This window comes from Monocercomonoides exilis (assembly GCF_001643675.1).
Source record: "Monocercomonoides exilis strain PA203 chromosome Unknown scaffold63-433378, whole genome shotgun sequence".
In the NCBI taxonomy this organism is placed as follows: domain Eukaryota; phylum Preaxostyla; order Oxymonadida; family Polymastigidae; genus Monocercomonoides; species Monocercomonoides exilis.
This window is the reverse complement of record NW_027150608.1, coordinates 156,338-173,363: the sequence shown is the minus strand read 5'-3', so window position 1 is coordinate 173,363 and position 17,026 is coordinate 156,338. Positions and strand designations below refer to the sequence as shown.

The 17,026-nt window shown below is 38.4% G+C and overlaps 4 protein-coding genes across 4 annotated transcripts; 2 read left to right on the top strand and 2 right to left on the bottom strand.

Moving 5' to 3' along the window:
- Positions 1–150: 150 nt before the first annotated feature.
- Positions 151–817, bottom strand: MONOS_5425 (putative protein dpy-30). The gene is made up of 4 exons (XM_067875571.1): positions 780–817; positions 687–718; positions 502–635; positions 151–436 (listed from the first exon to the last, which is right to left on the bottom strand). Exons 1-4 carry the CDS (start codon positions 781–783, stop codon positions 352–354), a joined length of 255 nt encoding a protein of 84 aa, XP_067719356.1. The 5' UTR covers positions 784–817; the 3' UTR covers positions 151–351.
- A 224-nt stretch (positions 818–1,041) lies between these two features.
- On the bottom strand, positions 1,042–1,993 carry MONOS_5424 (putative Uncharacterized protein family (UPF0220)). The gene is made up of 6 exons (XM_067875570.1): positions 1,864–1,993; positions 1,751–1,794; positions 1,658–1,692; positions 1,570–1,588; positions 1,432–1,523; positions 1,042–1,382 (listed from the first exon to the last, which is right to left on the bottom strand). The coding sequence occupies exons 1-6, from the start codon at positions 1,955–1,957 to the stop codon at positions 1,226–1,228; spliced, it is 441 nt and encodes a 146-aa protein (XP_067719355.1). The 5' UTR covers positions 1,958–1,993; the 3' UTR covers positions 1,042–1,225.
- A 177-nt stretch (positions 1,994–2,170) lies between these two features.
- Positions 2,171–5,544, top strand: MONOS_5423 (uncharacterized protein; the record flags this gene model as incomplete). The annotated part of the gene is made up of 2 exons (XM_067875569.1): positions 2,171–2,465; positions 2,530–5,544. The coding sequence occupies 2 exons, from the start codon at positions 2,171–2,173 to the stop codon at positions 4,920–4,922; spliced, it is 2,688 nt and encodes an 895-aa protein (XP_067719354.1). The 3' UTR covers positions 4,923–5,544.
- Positions 5,545–7,828: 2,284 nt separating this feature from the next.
- MONOS_5422 (uncharacterized protein) lies at positions 7,829–16,581 on the top strand (the record flags this gene model as incomplete). Its single annotated transcript, XM_067875568.1, has 3 exons — positions 7,829–8,951; positions 9,027–9,275; positions 9,639–16,581. 3 exons carry the CDS (start codon positions 7,829–7,831, stop codon positions 15,968–15,970), a joined length of 7,704 nt encoding a protein of 2,567 aa, XP_067719353.1. The 3' UTR covers positions 15,971–16,581.
- Between the last annotated feature and the right edge of the window lie 445 nt (positions 16,582–17,026).

Sequence of the window (17,026 nt, the reverse complement as noted above, 5' to 3'; positions counted from 1 at the left end):
AATCAATAAATAAGTTTTCTAATATTGTGTATGTGAATGACAAATAGGAAAACAAAAACTTCAGAATTAATGAAAATATTAAGGGGAATCTTTTTTTTTTATTTTAACTAATTTGAAACAACTGAAAATATTATTTAACATAAGAAATAGTTTTTTTCATAAGCGCTTTGTTTTTAAAATCGAAGAAAAAGAAAAATCTAATTATTCATGAAAAGAAGTTTATTAAAATCTGAAATAAATTAATTTAGTCCTGCACTACTTTCCATAAAGTATCATAATACACATTTTGTTTGATGAAAGATTTATATAATTTCATATCAAAGAAAAAATGAAATGATTGTAAAAATGCTTTTAAGTTGGAGGTTGAGGTTGATCCGACCTTTGAGGATTATGTTTCAAAAGATATGCTGCTAAATATTCAACAGGGTTTGCTGGCCTGTCAATTTATAAAAATCATGATACGTTTTACAATTATTCAAGTAACAACTTAATTAAACTAACCTTTCAGCAACCAAAGCAGTTATTCCTTGAAGCAGAAGAGGAACAACAGTTTGATCTAAATACGCACGAATGGGAAGTGCTTGAACATCCATATTGTTCTGAAATGATAAAGCTGCTTCTTCTGCGGCTTTTCCCTAAAAATTTCAAAATAATAATAAAATTGAAATCAATAACCTTTTTAAAACCTCTTCTTTATCTTTGTACGCAGGTGGTAAATCTAATAATAAATGAAATTCAATTTTAATAATTTTAAACCACGTTAATTGTAAAATACAAACCCATTTAACAACGGTTTATAAATAAGATTTCTTTCTTTAGGGTAAGATCTATGATTAATTTTTTAATTACACACATAACGATCAAAAATGTTTTTCAACCAAAAAATATCTGCAAGAAGTGGGATTCGAACCCACGCCATCGAAATGACTAGTACCTGAAACTAGCGCCTTGGACCGCTCGGCCATTCTTGCTTAGGAAAACGAAATTATTACTTTCAAATATATTCTTATAATATTTTTCTATGTTAAACAAATACACAAATTAGAAAAAATTTTGAATAAAAATATTCAATGCCACAAACTTAAAAACTTAAATATTAATTTTTGAAATGAATTATAAAATGAAACACTACTATAAACATAATTTTAAATAAAATTCTCAAGCTTAAACAATCCTTCAGATTTTTATCATTGATTGATAAAATTTTCTAAAGTCTTTAGATATTTCAATCATATCTGTAGCGTTGTCTGCAAAATCGAAGAATGACAAATCCAAATAAAAATAGAAGGCTAGAAACAAATATTTCAACGCCTGCATGAAATTCAACAGAGTTTGTTTGAATATATCCGAAATACATGATGAAGAATGCTCCAAGATTTCCTCTAAAAAATATATTAATTAAAGAATAAAAAATATTGCGATATTCCAAACCCAACCATCATAACTACGCATATGAAAAACAATAATCTGCCAATGCGCACCTGCCACATTTTTGCATCTTCATCACGTCCACTGACAGTTTCCTGAAAAGTCATAATTCAAGTGTAAACTATAAACACTACAACATACCCAGTTCAACAGATTCAAACTAAAGTGTTGTAAATTTTTAATAAAAATGAAATTATTTTTTTTGAAAAAAATAAATCATAATACAAACAGGACTTCAAAACCAACGGTCACAAGAATGCATACCTTATATAATTATATAACAATACTTTAAAATAAAATAATCCCAATAAAAAATACACACATAAGTATAAGCTTTCACAGGATCTCTAGGTGAAGTAGCAACAGCTGTATTGATATTATTGCAAAAATCCGAAAGCAAAATTAAAAACATTAAATACACAACAATTTCCAAACCATCAATAAAAACCCAAAAAGCAATTGCTGCAAATAACGATGCAACTGCAGTTCCAAAAAGAGCAAATTTCTTATCTTTGGAACCAGAAAACATTTATTTTTACTCAATTGAAACAAAACACAAAAAATAATAACCATTACTTTAATTTTTTCATATTTATTGAACTTTTCACTTCTTCGAATATTATTGAGATTGTTTTATTTTTTGAAAAAAGATATCTCCAGAATGCACTAAATGAACGAGAAATATTATTTATTATTTACTGGATCAAAAAATATAGCAACAAAAAGTGTTGCTGCTGGAGAAATGGAAAAGAAAAGTGATTTAAATTGGGGTAATTACATGAAGGAATGCTCTCATAAAATTGATGCTCAACGAACAGCAAAATTTGAAGCACAATACGCTAATCGAATTGTGAAATGGAGTGGACTTGTAAAGCGCATAAACGAAGGAACGGTTGAATTGGTTATGGATCCCAAGAAAACTATAGAAAACGAAGCTGATTTAATTTTGCATTTGTTCGCTAGCAGAATCAAGAAAAGCTCAGATAAGATTGTGATTGGCAACGAACTTCGATTTCGTGCAAAAATTCTAACGTATAGTTTGTCTTCTATGGTTTTGTTTTTGTGTATCTTGTTTTGTTGATATACATTTTTTAAAATTAGAAACTTTAAAAGGACCTTTGATGGAAGTCGAGCTTGCAAGAAAAGAAATACCAAAAACAAATGATTTGACAATAACATACAGCGAATTTGATTCACAATTTGGCTACACGATACCATCTTCTCCTTCATATTGTTTTGAAGATCATTGGAAATGGAAGGAGATTGTAATGGTTGCAAAGCCCTTAAATATTCGAAGTTTGGACGCAAATTCAGAAAAAGACAAAGAATGTGTGATTGAAGTATTAGAATCGCACTTTGGTTTCCCATCGGAACAAACTATTTTATTGGTTCCTCAATCCTTTTCGGCAGAGTTGGCAACAATTCAAACTTTGATCGATTCCTCTGATCCAAAAGCAATAAAAGTTCGAGCAAGTTTCGTGAGCCGCACCCCATCGCATACGCTCAAACTGAGCGAGTTTTTGGGAGTTGTTGACGCGCCCCCAAAGCCCGCTGTGGTTGACTTGATGGAAGACGACTCTGATTCTGGCTCTGAGCTGATGGAGGACGAGCCGATAAAAAAGGATGATGCTCCAGCTTCAAATGCAGCATCGTGCCCATCATCATTCTCCTCCTCCTCCTCCTCCTCATCATCATTATCCCCTTCTTCTTCTTCTTCTACTTCTACTTCTACTACTTCTTCAACTGCAGCGCCAAAGGTTACAACCTCTTCTGCTTCTCCTGCCTCTTCATCTTCATCATCATCATCTCCTTCCTCTTCCTCCTCCTCCTCTTCTTCCTCCTCTTCTTCCCATTCCCGTACTTCTTCAATTAACACATCTCCACAGGCAGATGAGAACACAAACACAGGAACACTCAAATTGCCTCAGTTGCGCCCAACCTTTGGCACGCCTCTGCAGACAGAATGTGCAAAAAAAGAGGAAGAAAAAGCAAAGAGTGAATATGTTGTTTCCTCTGCTTCTTCTTCCTCTTCCTCTTCTTCTCCTTCAACTTCTTCTTCAACTTCAACTTCATCTTCTTCTTCTCAGTCACCAGATGCACATTCTTCTTCTTCTCCTTCGATTGCCCATCATTCCCCTTCCTCTTCTGTTTCTTCTCCTTCAGGCACTTTCAGCCGCCCTCAGCTTCGGCCTGTGTTTGGAACATCTTCACAGCAGTCACAGGAAAGCAACCAATCTTTATCTTCTTCCTCTTCTCCCGCTTCTTCTCCTGCTTCATCATCATCATCTTCTCCTTCTTCATCTTCCTCTTCCTCTTCATCTCCAGTGAGTTCTCAGAATGCCACACCGAAAGCAGAATCATCGCCTGTGAGTGAAGCAAAGCAACAAGAGAGTGATAAGAAGCTCACAATTGAAGAGAAGATAGCGCTGGAGAAGAAGCGGAGGGAAGAAGAAGACATGCGAAGAGAGACAAAGGCGATTCTTGGGTTCACAGGGCTTGGGAAGGAGGAGGAAGGAGCAGAGGAAGGAGAAGATGCGTCGAATGCAGCGGCGAAGGCGAGAGAGGAAGAGCTGAAGAGAGTGGCAGAGGAGAGGAGGAGGCAGCAGATGCAGCAGCAGAAGGAGGAAGAGGAGGAGAGGAGGAAGAGGGAAGAGGAGGAGAAAGAGAGGAAACGGATTCAGCGAGAGAAGAGAGAGAAGGAGCAGGCAGAAGAGCAGAAAGTGCTGGATGCGAAGAGGAAGCTGGCGGAAGAGCTGGAGCAGGAGAGAAAGGAGCTGGAGATGTATCAGCGCAGCTGGCGGCAGCAGATGGAAAGCGAAGAGCAGAAGAAGGCAGCAAAGACAGCCACTGCCACAGCCGCAGGTGCAGGCGCAGTTCATAAGACACCTACAACTGTCACACCGTCTTATTCTTCTTCTTCTTCTAATTCTTCGTCCAAGCCAGCCAACTCCCCAGCCAATGCATCTTCCTCTTCCTCTTCCTCTTCCTCTTCCTCTTCCTCTTCCATTGCCTCAATTCGGGCGAGGTTCAACGAGGCAGCGTCTGCCCCGTCGACTGTTCGGGCGCCGTCTCCGATTGCGCGGCGATTCGATGCGCAACAGAAAGGGCTGATGACATCGACATCGTATCGCCCGCCTTCTCCCTCGCAGTATGGCTATTCATCTTCTCCTGCTGCTTCGGGTGGTGGGGCAGGCACACAGACACGCTCGTGGAGGCAGAATCAGCACTATCCTTCTTCTTCTTCTTCATCCTCTTCATCCTCTTCGCCCAGCACCTCTTCTGCCCCGTCTCCGAGTTATTCAGCATCCAATTCGTCGTCTCACAGTGATTCTCAGCACAGCACACTGAAAGTTCCACAGCTGCGGCCGACGTTTGGAGTGCCGCTGAAGACAGAGCTTGGGGCGCAGGAGGACAACAAGGCAAAGGAAGCAGATGCATCTTCAGCACAGGGCGGGTCTTCGGTGATGAATATGATACGAAAATTTGAGAAGTAGAGAGAGAGAGAGAGAGAAAAAAAAAGGAAGAGAGAGGAAGAGAGAGAGAGAGAGGAAGAGAGAGGAAGAGAGAAAGAGAGGAATTGAGGGAAAAAATAAAGGAAGGAGAAAATGATTGAGAGAATGAATAAAGGAAAGTGGAAGTGAAGAAGGAAAAAGTTGGAAACGTTTTGAAGAAGGGAGGGAAAAAAGAAAATGTGTTTTTTATTATAAAAAAAAAAGAATTGATTTATTATTCACGTTTGAAAGGAAAGGAGTATTTATTGGTTAAAAATAAAAATAAAACACAGCTTTGAACTTTTCTTATCGAATCGAGAAAAATGAAATTTTTTTTATTTCTCGGTTGTCTTTTTCTTGCTTTTTTTTCCCCGTTTTTTGTGGAGTTGAAGTTTTGTGTTGTTGCAGCTGCTGCAGATGCAGCCATATGTTGTTTTGGATGGCGTGTGGTGCTTTCTCTTCTGGGGAAGTTTCAAAGGAGCAGACTGCGCTGCTTATTTATTTATTTATTTATTGGTAAATTTTCAAGAGATTATGTACAGAACTACGAGAAAGTGGGAAGGGGAGTGGAAAAATTATAAATATATATTTTTTTCGTGAACTGAAAAAAATGTTGGATAATTTATATGCTCGATCATTTTTTCAAACAAAATTTTCATTTTTTAACAAAGAAAAAAAAAAAAAAGATAGTTGATTTGGTATCATCTTTAGAAAGGGGGGATGAAAAAAGAGACATAGCAGAAGAGCGATACATACGAAACGGTATCCTTCAAACAAGATACAAAAGCAGAATTGGTTGATCCATGCGTTTCGGTCAAATTGAGAATAAGTGATTGTTGCTGAAGACGAAGGAGATGATGATGAAAATATCGAAAAAGAATAGAAGGCGTTTGAGAGACCAACGAAGAGAGTAACATTTCTCTTACCCTGCTGCCCTGCTTTTCTCGCAAAAGAGTCAGAAAAGCCAGATCCAGATTGGCTGCTCATCCAATCTGATTCTGTATCTTTCCAATTCAGCGAAGGCAAGTGACGATGGATGAAACAAAGAAGATTGAAGAGCAAAACAGATGAAAATGGAAGGAGTTGTTGAAGAGGAAAAACAAAGAGATAGATGAAAAAAAAGAAGACGATGAAGTTGGAGAAGAACAAATTGACAACAATAACAGAACACATTGAATGCATAAAGAATATTCTGATTCTTTCCCTTTCTCTTCTTCTTCTTCTTCTTCTCTGCTGCTCAATCACCACAAGTTGTATTGATTTTCCTCCCAGAATTCACAAGAGAGGAAGAAGTGAAAGGTGGCTTAAAATCAACAGTGGCAGAAGATAATCCACCCATTTTGTGTTTTTCATGCTCTTCCAAAGCAATCAATGAAGATTGTGAGGAAGGAGTTGATGATGTTTGAGAGGTGTTTGGAGACTGTTGTGTTGAAGATGAAGATGATGAAATTTCATTGAACATCAATTTTATTCGTCGACAGTTCATGATTCCTTTTTTTCTCGTTCCGAATGAAATTTTTGTTGCACCTGTGAATATGACGATTTGTGCACCCAAATCTCCTTCTGCTGCTGTGGTCGATTCTCTTTTTCCTCTGCTTTGCATTTCTCTCTCTCTCTCTCTCTCTCTCTCTCAATCATCCTCACCCAAATTCGCTCATAACCCTTTCCACTCCTGCTGCTTCCAAGCATTCTCATTCAATGCCGACTCACACAAATAGAACATGAAATCGAAGTGATATCTCCTTCACTTCAAGTCTCTATCCAGTGCCTTCGTTGCGCAATCACCAGCACAATTCTTGTTCTTTCTTCACTTCAACAGCAAATCCAATCCCAAATTGTCCCCCACACCCAATGCATTTTTCCATTTGTTCCACCAAAAAGAAAAAAAAATATCATTCATCCATCTTCCATCTCGCTTCATCATTTCTCCACTTTTCCAAAGCTCCTTGTGTTTGTCTGCTCATTTTTCTTCCTTTGCCTCTTTCACCAAAGCAATTTGTCAAACAAATCCGCCAGAAACAAGGTGCATGAGACGTTGCCCATTGCTCTAGAATTGCTCTATCGAAATTAAAAATATAAAAATAGATGCAGGCAGATGTGGATTTCCATTCCAATAAATAATCAAACAAATGGTTTTGTTTTCTTGAAATTGCTCGAAAAAATAAAAATTTTGCAAACATTTTATTCAAAATCCATCTTTTCCAATATAATCTTTGCTTTTGCTGAAAATGTCCATTTTCAAGTGTTTCAGCCTTTGGCGAATCTCTTTTGACTGAAATAGCATCTTTTTCTGCTCAAAGCATGCAAAATGCATCCACAATTCATAAAATGCAAAATGCGTATCATTGAATAAATTAATCCTGTGCGAATCATGTCTTTGATTGAAAATGTTCATTTCGGCCAGGATTCGCTTTTCAATCTTCAATTCAGAAATCAATCATTGTTTCTGATGTTTGAAAATTCAAAAAATACAAATTCTCAATTTAATGAAAAATATCATACTGCAATATGAAATTGTGAATATTTCTCCAAAAACTCTTTAATTCTTCGAACAAACTAATGTTTTGAAGAACAATCCACTGACCAATTGTTAAATTTGAGCACTTCAGTTAATCTCTCTCAGATGCTTCTAAATAAAATGCAACATCATAGAAACCACATTATATCGCTGTCCACTCGCTGGTTGATGAAATATCAACACATCAAAATTAAAAGCATTTTCAATTAATATTATTCATATGATCAATACAATAATTTGTTTTCCTTTGAATAATGTTGAAAAAATGCAACTACAAATAAAAATTCGATTTTTCTTTTGAAATGAATGCTTTCAAAGTTTATTACCCATATTAGAAAAAGGAATTCAGGGGAAACAAAGAAAAGGAGATTTCACTTGGGTGCTTAGCTCAATGCTGTCGGGAATATGCTGTTTTGTCTGCATAACATATTTTCAGTGTATGTGCAATGGTGTGACAAATGAAGAAACATTTCAGATGAAGGAATACAAGAAAGAAAGAATTGATGATAATCTTGAGAGAAATTGGTTGCACACCTTTCAAAAGGGCGTTTTTGTCAATGAAATTGGATTGGAAACAAACGACGATGGAAGAGAAGGCGGAATGAAAACAACGAAGAAATGTGAAAAAAGGAAGGATGGAGATTCGAAAGAAGAGAATGATGAAAAACTCAAATTCAGAGAAGCCAGCCCAACTGAAATGGTTCGGGGAACAAACGTGTCTGATGAACGAAAAATGAGGAAACAACAAAGATTTGAGGGAGAAAGTTGGATTGAAGGGTGTTTGATGATTGGCAATTCTTCAATAAAGCTCCACTCCCTGGGATTGGTGCCAAATGATGGTCAAAGTGTCTTGAATGCTGCGAAAGGATGTTTCATCGAAGTGAGCAGATGCAGGATAGAGATTGGAGGAGAAATGCCACCATTTTGTTTGAGTGGAAGTTGTGGGCTGTTCACCAACATATCTCTCCGATTCCCTTTGAATTCACATTTTCAGAAATGCCCATCTCTCTTCTCTTCAAAACCATTTGAAGGGGTTCATTCAGAAAAATGTCATGTTTCAGTTTGTTCCTCTCATTTCTCCTCTTTTTGTGTCTCATCAGCCCCATTCCTCTCTTCACCCTCTATTCCCCTTGTATCTCTCTCACAACTCACTTTTTTCAACGTCTCAACAGCACCTGATGCATGTCCACCTCCAACAACTGCATTTTCACAAACCACATGTTTGATGAACAGTTGCTCATTTACGTCTGTTTGCGAGGCATATGATGGCGGGATTGTTCCTTCTCTCAACAACCCCTTGGCCTCTCTGACATCCTCAAACACTTCATTCGTTGGATGTTACCGGACAAGAAACGTTGAATTCATTGGATCGAAAGATGCTAAACAGCATCCAGGGAGACAGAACGAAACAACTGATGGAGCTAATTCATTCATTTGGTGTGAATGGAATGGATCGAAAACAACAGGAACAAATAGTTCTATTACAGACGGAATGTCTAGCGGAGGGGCAATCTGTATGCATAATCTGGAAAATGGAGAACTTTCTGTTTCTTGTTGCTTTTTCAACAACTGCTGTGCTTATTATTCAGGTGGAGGTATTATTTGCTATAATATTAAATCTGTTGAGGTTGTGAACAATTCTTTCAATTCATGCACCGCTCAAACTTGGATTGGAGGTGGGGTATGTGAATTCTTGATATCAGAATGCATTCAGATCAGCGGATGTGAATTCAAGAATTGCAAAGCAAATGGATATGGAGGAGGACTTAGCCTTAATGATTTTCAGGTTTCAGAACCAGGATGTATTCCAACAGAAAATGGAGACGGGGAGAGTGCGTGTGTGTTTGACTGCAGTTTCACTTTATGCTCAATTTCAAATAATTATGGTGGAGGCATGTATTGCGCAACTGTACCTTCAATTTATTTTAAAATGAGGAGCATTCAGTTCATTTCATGTTCTTCACTACAAGAAGGGGGAGGAATGAGATTTCATCTTTTGAGACAATCTTCCAAAAATGATTTTATTTATTGCTATTTCCTGTTTTTCCATGAATGCAAATGCTCTGCAGACACACCATATGGTCATGATATAATTTTTTATGACCTATTTAATGTTTTCAAGTCTTCAAGCAATCCGTTTTTTGAATGTTACACCACAAATGAAAATGAACAAAGAGTTTGTTATGGTTATGATTATTCAGATTCAAATAAAAGTTGGTCGTATTATCACACAGAAAAAAAGGATTGGCTGAAGAGAGGGATTCTCAATCGATTTGTGGCAGTGAGCGGCGGTGGCGAAGAAGAGTTATGTGGATTGGACGAGTCAAGTGCATGCCGAACCATTGGTGTTGCTGTTGAGAAGAGCGTGATACAGGTGAGGTTGTCAGTTACACTGATGGAAGGGAGTCACGAAAACGAAGCAACAACAATTGAAATTGGACCAATGAAGGTTTCAGTCATCGGTGCAGGCAAGGAGAAGAGTTCGATTGGAACAGGAGCACTTTCTTCAGCAGAGACTCTGTTCAGTGTGACGAGTGGCCGTCTTCGTTTGATGAACTTGAAGATTGATTGCAACTCAACAACAAGTCCTTCTTCACCAAGTGTGGCTGTTGTGTCTGATGGAGGTGGGTCACTTTCATTGGAGGATGTTGTGATCACCACGAGTGACACAGGAGAATATGTGATATCATCTTCTTTGTTTGTGGTTCCACTGTCGCAGCTATCGATGGCTGATGTGGAGATCAAAGATATGAATGTCTCAGAACCACTGTTTTCTGAGCCAGAACATTCATCAAAAGAAAGTGTTTTGTCAAATGTGACAATTCAGAATGTGAAGTTGAGGAGTGGAGATGGGGTGGTTGTGGCAAAGAATGTTAAGTCAGAAGAGACATTTGTGGTGAGCAACATAACAATTGAGGATTGTGAGTGCGAGGAGGGAAATGGAGGAGGAATGAACGTGCATTTCATTGGAGATGGAGAAGTGGTTGTGAGTGGAACGAGTGTGATTGATGGATGCAAGGCAGAGAATAATGGAGGGAGAGGAGGGAGAGGAGGAGGGATGTTTGTATTGATGGAGAGTGAGGAATGTGGATTGACAATTGGAGAGAATGTTGAGTTTTCGAAAGTGAAGGAGAATATGGCAACATATGGGAAGGATGTATTTGTTCATTGTGGGAGTGGAGTGTTTTTGGAGTCAAAAGTGAACACCAGCTCATTTTCATTTTTTGACACAAGTGTCATTCCATCCGATATGTTGAGACTGAGTGGGAGTGAAAATGGGGAAGAAGATGAAGTGATTCCACTGTTTATTTATCTGTGCTCAATGGGGACAAAAGTGATTGTTGATGGGAGTGGAGGAAATGGAAAGGATCACAATCATTGTGGATTTGAAGGGTTTGGGTGTTTGACAGTTGATTATTGTGCAAACTCAAGATTGAGTGAAAGTTCAAAAGAAATAGAGGTTGTTTCATCTTCATCAATAACCAAGGAAATAACAGGGCCATCATTTTGTGTGATAATTTCAGGCAGAATAGCATTATCAACATCAGAGGGGGAGAGGATGGGAGTGAATGTGAGTGATGGAGGATCAGCCACACAAGAATGGCTTGTTGGATGTTCGAGTTCACTGACAATGAGTAGACTTTCATTTGTTGTGAAAGGTCAGATGAATCCAAGGAGAAGTGCATTTATTCACTCAAATTCAACACTCAGTGTGACGAACTGTTCAGTCTCATTTGAGAGTGGGGCATTGACTGATGGAAAGATAGGATATAATGTGATAAACATCGAGGGAGGAGAATTAATTATGAATGGATTTGTGATGGAAGGGTCAGTGACAACGAATGGGAAATCACCAATATCAATGAGTGAGGGAATGAGATTGGAGATTTTGAACAGCAGAGTGAGTGGAGTGGAGGTGGAAGTGGAAGGTGGAATTGGAGGAGGATGTTTGAATTTTGTGATGAAGGAAGAAGGGGGAAGTGTTTGTATTGAAGAAAGCAATATATCCTCGAGATGTTCAGGTGGAAATGGGATGAAAGGAGGAGGGATGATGATATCAGTGGGGAAGGGAGGGAGTCTGGAAATGAAAAATGTGAATTTATCTGAATGTGAAGTGCCAACAGAGGATGGAGAGGATGGAGGAAGAGGAATTGGAGGAGGGATGTTTGTTGAACTTCCCAATCAAATGGGAACATTTGTTTTGGAAGGAATGACATTTGAGGGATGCAATGCCTGGAAAGGGAAGAATGTGTTTGTTTCAGGATGGAATCTGAGTGAGGTTGTGAACAAAGAGAACTTCAAATGGGAGATGAGTTCAGAGGAGTTGAGATCGTTTGATGAGTTGTGTGGATGGGAGAGGAAGACAACAGGAGAGGAAGGATATGTGATTCCACTGGTTGTGTATTTGTGGGATAATTGGAGCGGGAATGGGTTTGTTTCGAAAGATGGAGGAGGAGACTTCAGCGGATGTGGGTATTCAGAAGTGCCATGTTCATCGATTGAGCACTTGATATCACTGAGATATGAACCACTTGGAGAAGGAGAATCACACATCAACATTGTTGGAACAGGATCACTCAACAGAGGAATATCATTTCCATCACCTCCTTCATTGACAGAAACTCCCATTGTGACAATTGAGGGAGAAAAGAAAGGGACAGTTTTGAAAGTGAGAGAAATGGATAGAAATGGAGAAGGTGAATCGATGGTTGTTTCGAATGTCCATCTTTCATTCAAGAACATATCATTCACAATGCCGAATGAATTGGGGAGGCATTCATCATTCATTCAATCTTCATCATCCTCTGCAATGCTTTCAGTTGCGAGTTGTTCGATAGATTGTGAGGAAGAAAGGAGAGAGATGAAGTATTGTGTTGTGAGAGTGGATGGAGGAAGTGTTGCAATTGAGGATTTCATGCTTTCTGAGTTGAGTGTGGCGAAAGGGTTTGTGGAGTTTGGAGCAGAAGTGGAAGTGATTTCAGTGGTGAATGTGTCGATATTGAACACAACAATATCAGGGGGAAGCCTGATCTCGCTGACTGAGGGATCACACAATTTCCAATTCGCGAAAAGAGAAGAAAGAAACGCGAACACAGTTGTGAGAGTGAATGAGTCGACATTCACAAACATTTCATGTGGAGAGAATGGAGCATGTATTGTGAGTGTGGATTCGTTCGGGGTTGGTGTGGAGTGTGTGATGGAAGGGTGTGTGCTGACGAAGTGTGTGAGCGAGATGAGCGAGGAAGGGGGAGGAGTGAAGGTGTGTCTGAAGAGTGGGGAGTCAGAATTGAAAGTGAGAGGATGCTCGTTTGTGATGTGTGAATGCTCAACAATGGATGGGAGAGGAGGAGGGATGATGATTGATGCAGTTGATCCGAAAGCTGAATCAGTTGAAAAGGAAATGCCAGCTCTTGGGGTGAGACTGGAAAACATTCGATTTGTGATGAATGAAGCGTATGTTGGGAAGGATGTGTTCATCAAGTGCTATTCGATTGCAGGGCAGGTGAATGAGACGCTGTTTGTTCTGGACTTCAGCCAGGATGCTTTGAGGTCGAACAATTCGATTTGTGGGAGGGATGCAGTCAATGAAATTGATGTTGATCTGATTCCACTGATCACATTCTATTACTCCCCTCAGGTGTTTGTATCGGTGAATGGGAGTGAGAGCAGACAGTGTGGGGCACAGGAGAATCCATGCCAAAGCATCAGCTGCAGTGTAAAGCACATCGAAAAGAATCTCATGAATGTATTGTGGATTGATGGAGAATGTCTGATTGGGGGAGTGTGTGAGATTGGAGATTTGAATGTGAAATCATTGAAGAGAGCGCAGGCAACCATTCATTTGAACACAATGATTGAAGAAGATGAAATGAATGGAGGGAGTGCGATTGTGTTTGTTGATGAGTGTGTTGTGGAGAGATGTGGATTTGTGTTTGGGGAGATGTTTGGATGGGATGAGGAAAGCATTGTGAAAGAGAAGGATGGGAGATTGGAGATTTCGGAGTGTTTGTTCAGCTCAGCAACGATGGATCTGGTGATGAGGAGCAGGATTGTGAGTGTTGAGAGTGGAGAGCTGAAGATGACAGAAACAACATTTGATGGGATTCACACCACAGCACCACTTCTCTCGTTCACCAAAGAGGGAAAGGTTTCGATGAGTGAGATTGGAGTTTGGGATGTGATGAGTGAATGTAGTTTGATTTGTGTTGGAGGGAAGGTTGATATGGAGATGAAGGATGTGAATTTTGAGAATAACTCAGTTTGTGGGAATGAGAGTGTGATGAAGATGGAAGGAGCTGAAAAGAGAATGAGTGTGCTGAACTGCTCTTTTGCTCGATGCAAGGGCACGGATGAGAAAGGGAGAATGGTGGAGATTTGTGAGTGTGTGGATGTGCTGATTGGATCATGCTTGTTTGATGGAGGAATAAAGGAAAGAAATGAGCAATATTTGAATGACGAAGAGGAGATGTGCAGATGGGATGGATCTCTTGTGGGTGTCTCCAACAGTTCAGTGATGATGAAAGATGCAACAATCATGAATTCACCAGAGGGGGGAATAACAATGGGTGGAGGGGAGTTGACTGTTAATGATGGAAGATTTGAGAACAATAATCCCTCAATTGAAGAATATCCATCAATGAGAAGAAACATCATTTGCTCAGATTCAGGAATATTGAATGTGGTGAGTTTGAAAGGAGGAGATGGAGTTTTGCCAAATTCATCACTTTGGATGTTGAATGAAGGGTGCAGTTTTGAAGGGATTGTTTCAGAAAGGGATTCATCGTTTTTCATTCCAACATTGGAGAGTGTGGAAGCAAAAGAAGAGGCAAATCGAATGAAGCTGATATTCAAAGGATTGCTTCTTATTCCATGCAATCTGTCATTCGCAGTTGTGAAGAGGAAGGGAGAAGAGAAAGAGATTGAAAAGCATGATTTTGATTCAAATGGATTTTTATCAGAAAATGAAGCAGAAGGAAGTGTGGGAAAAGATCTTATTAGCGGTTGCGGAGATGATGTTGAGGTGAGTGTGCATATTTTATTTGAGAATGCAGAATCTCCATCATCAACTCAGTCATTCATTCTGAAGAATGCAAGTGAAACAAAACAAAAAGATGATGAAAAGATTGTTGAAGGAGGAAAAGGAGGAAAAGAAGGAAAATCCTATTGGTTGTTGATTGTGATTATCATGGCAGTTATTCTGATGATTGTTCTTATCGTTGCAATTGCATTTATTGTTCGATGGAGAAAGGCAAAGAATGAAGCGAAAGATCTGAGAGAGATTGTGAATGACAACATCAAGAAGGATCCGAAGGCATTTGAGATGGTGACAATGGAGATGTCACCAGAGGAGCAATGGAGGAGAGCAGAAAGGGAGACAGAGAAGAAGAATGAGGAGAGGATAAAGAAGAGGGTGTATGAAAAAAGCTTGGGACATTCGGAGTCATCTGAGCATCTTCTCTCTGAGAGCGGCTCCACTGAATACATTTTGGGAAGAGATTCAGACAAGATTCCTCAATGGATGTTGGAGAAGGTTGACGAAAAGGAAATTGAGGTTGAGGAGGCAAGAAAGCGAACTCCCTCACCATCCATCTCATCCACTTCAGCAACTGATTCGGATTCAGATTCAACATTTGTTCGGGGGGAGGATCTGTGTCCAACCACCTCTTCTATGTCGAATCTGGTAGATGCAATGGCCTGTTCATCGCCTTATGAGAAACTGATTGTGGATCTGAGGGATTCGCTGTTCATGCTGCTTCATGGAAGGAATAAGACAAAAGAGATGCCAATTGGTTCGTTGAATGAGAGGGAGCAGACAGCTGCCCAGGTACTATTCTGGTTGGCCAATCTTGCTCTCCACTCATTTGATGAAATGGAAAATGGATTATCTTCTCTTGCCAATCTCAGCCCACACATTATTCTTTTCTCTGAGCACATGGTCATATGCATTGTTTTGCATTCAGATTTGCTTTTATCTGATGATTCAGATTCCGACTTATCATCAATCTCTTCTTCAACCATTGTGACATCTGTCAGTGATGATGATGATGATGATGATTCTCTGCCCTCATCAGCATTCGAGGATGAAAATGATTTCAAAAAAGAGTGCCTGAGGTGGAAGGCACCCGAGCTGCTGATCAACAAGAAGATGGGAGCAACAAAGGAATCTGTGGTATTCTCGATTGGGATGTTGCTGTGGGAGTGCCTGACTCTTCAGATCCCGTTTGGGGAGTATGATGGGGAGGGAGCAGGGCAGAAGATTGTGAATGGAGAAATACCTGCATTGGAGGAATTGGAAGCAAACTCATATTTTGAAACCATCAAGAATTGCATTTCTTCGTCAGCAGAAGACCGTCCGTCACTCACGCAGCTGAAGCGAGAGTTCATGAAGCGCTTTCCAGCGGAGATGGTGATTGTGACGATGTCAGATGCGATTGAATTGGAAGAGTCCTCTGAAGAAAAGGAAATGAAAAAAAGTGGATGTGAGAAAAGTGATGAAAGTGGGACAAATTCGAATGAGAATGCTGCACAATGAAAAAGCTAATTCCAAACAAAGGGAAACATTCTGATGAATGAATGAAGAATATGAACAGATTTGATGTGTTTTTTCTAATTTTTTTTGTTTTTTTGAAAGCAACTTCAATATATTTTTGTTATTGTTGAATTTTGTTGAATTTTTGTTTAAATTCAAAATTTCTATTTTTGTTGAATGAGATTTTGTTAACAAATTGTTTGGGTTTTGTGATTAAATCATGTGAATGTTAACTGTATTATATATTCTTGATTTCATCTTTTGCAATCAGTTTTGTTTCACATCTTTTGAGAGTGACACTCATAAAAGAGATGTCTTTTTGTTTTTGTTGATATTGTGACTCCAACACCTTTTATCTTCAACAACGTGTTTATATATGTAATTCCACACCCTTGCGTTCACAATTTATAATTATTTTTTTTTTTCCCCATTATCTAAAGAATATTTGTTGATGAGTTTATTTTCATTTTGATTTGAGAGATTATTGAGTTGAACTGATTTTTATTTCATGTCAATATTCATTTATTTTCAAATTCTTTCAGTGAAAACTCTCAGTTTATTCAATTCACAATTTGACTTTAATCAAGAATTAGTAGCTAACTTGTTTTCACAAATCTCTTATTTTTATGAGCATTTTAAATCTTTCCGAAATTTGTTTGGTTTGTTACTAAATAAGAACAATTTTTTATTGGAACAATTTTTGAAGGCTGTTGAACTGCAAATGGTGTTCATTTTTAAAAGAAAAAAGAAGTGAAATTTCTTTTTCGATTTTTACCAATTCATAATTAACAAGACTTTTCTTTGACAGTACAATGATTGTGAGATTATGGATTTTTCACAAATTAGGTTTTTTTTTTTTTTTTTTTTTTTTTTTTTTTTTTTTTTTTTTGAAAAAAATGAAAAGTTTATTCATGAATTTCAAAAATGTTCAAATCAAACTATATTCCAAATAATTGAAAAAAGGATCAAATGGTCAGTGTTTCAATATAAAAATTATTATTTTAAAATGTTTATTAGTTGATTAATATTTCCTTCAAAAAGATGATTGATAATGGATTT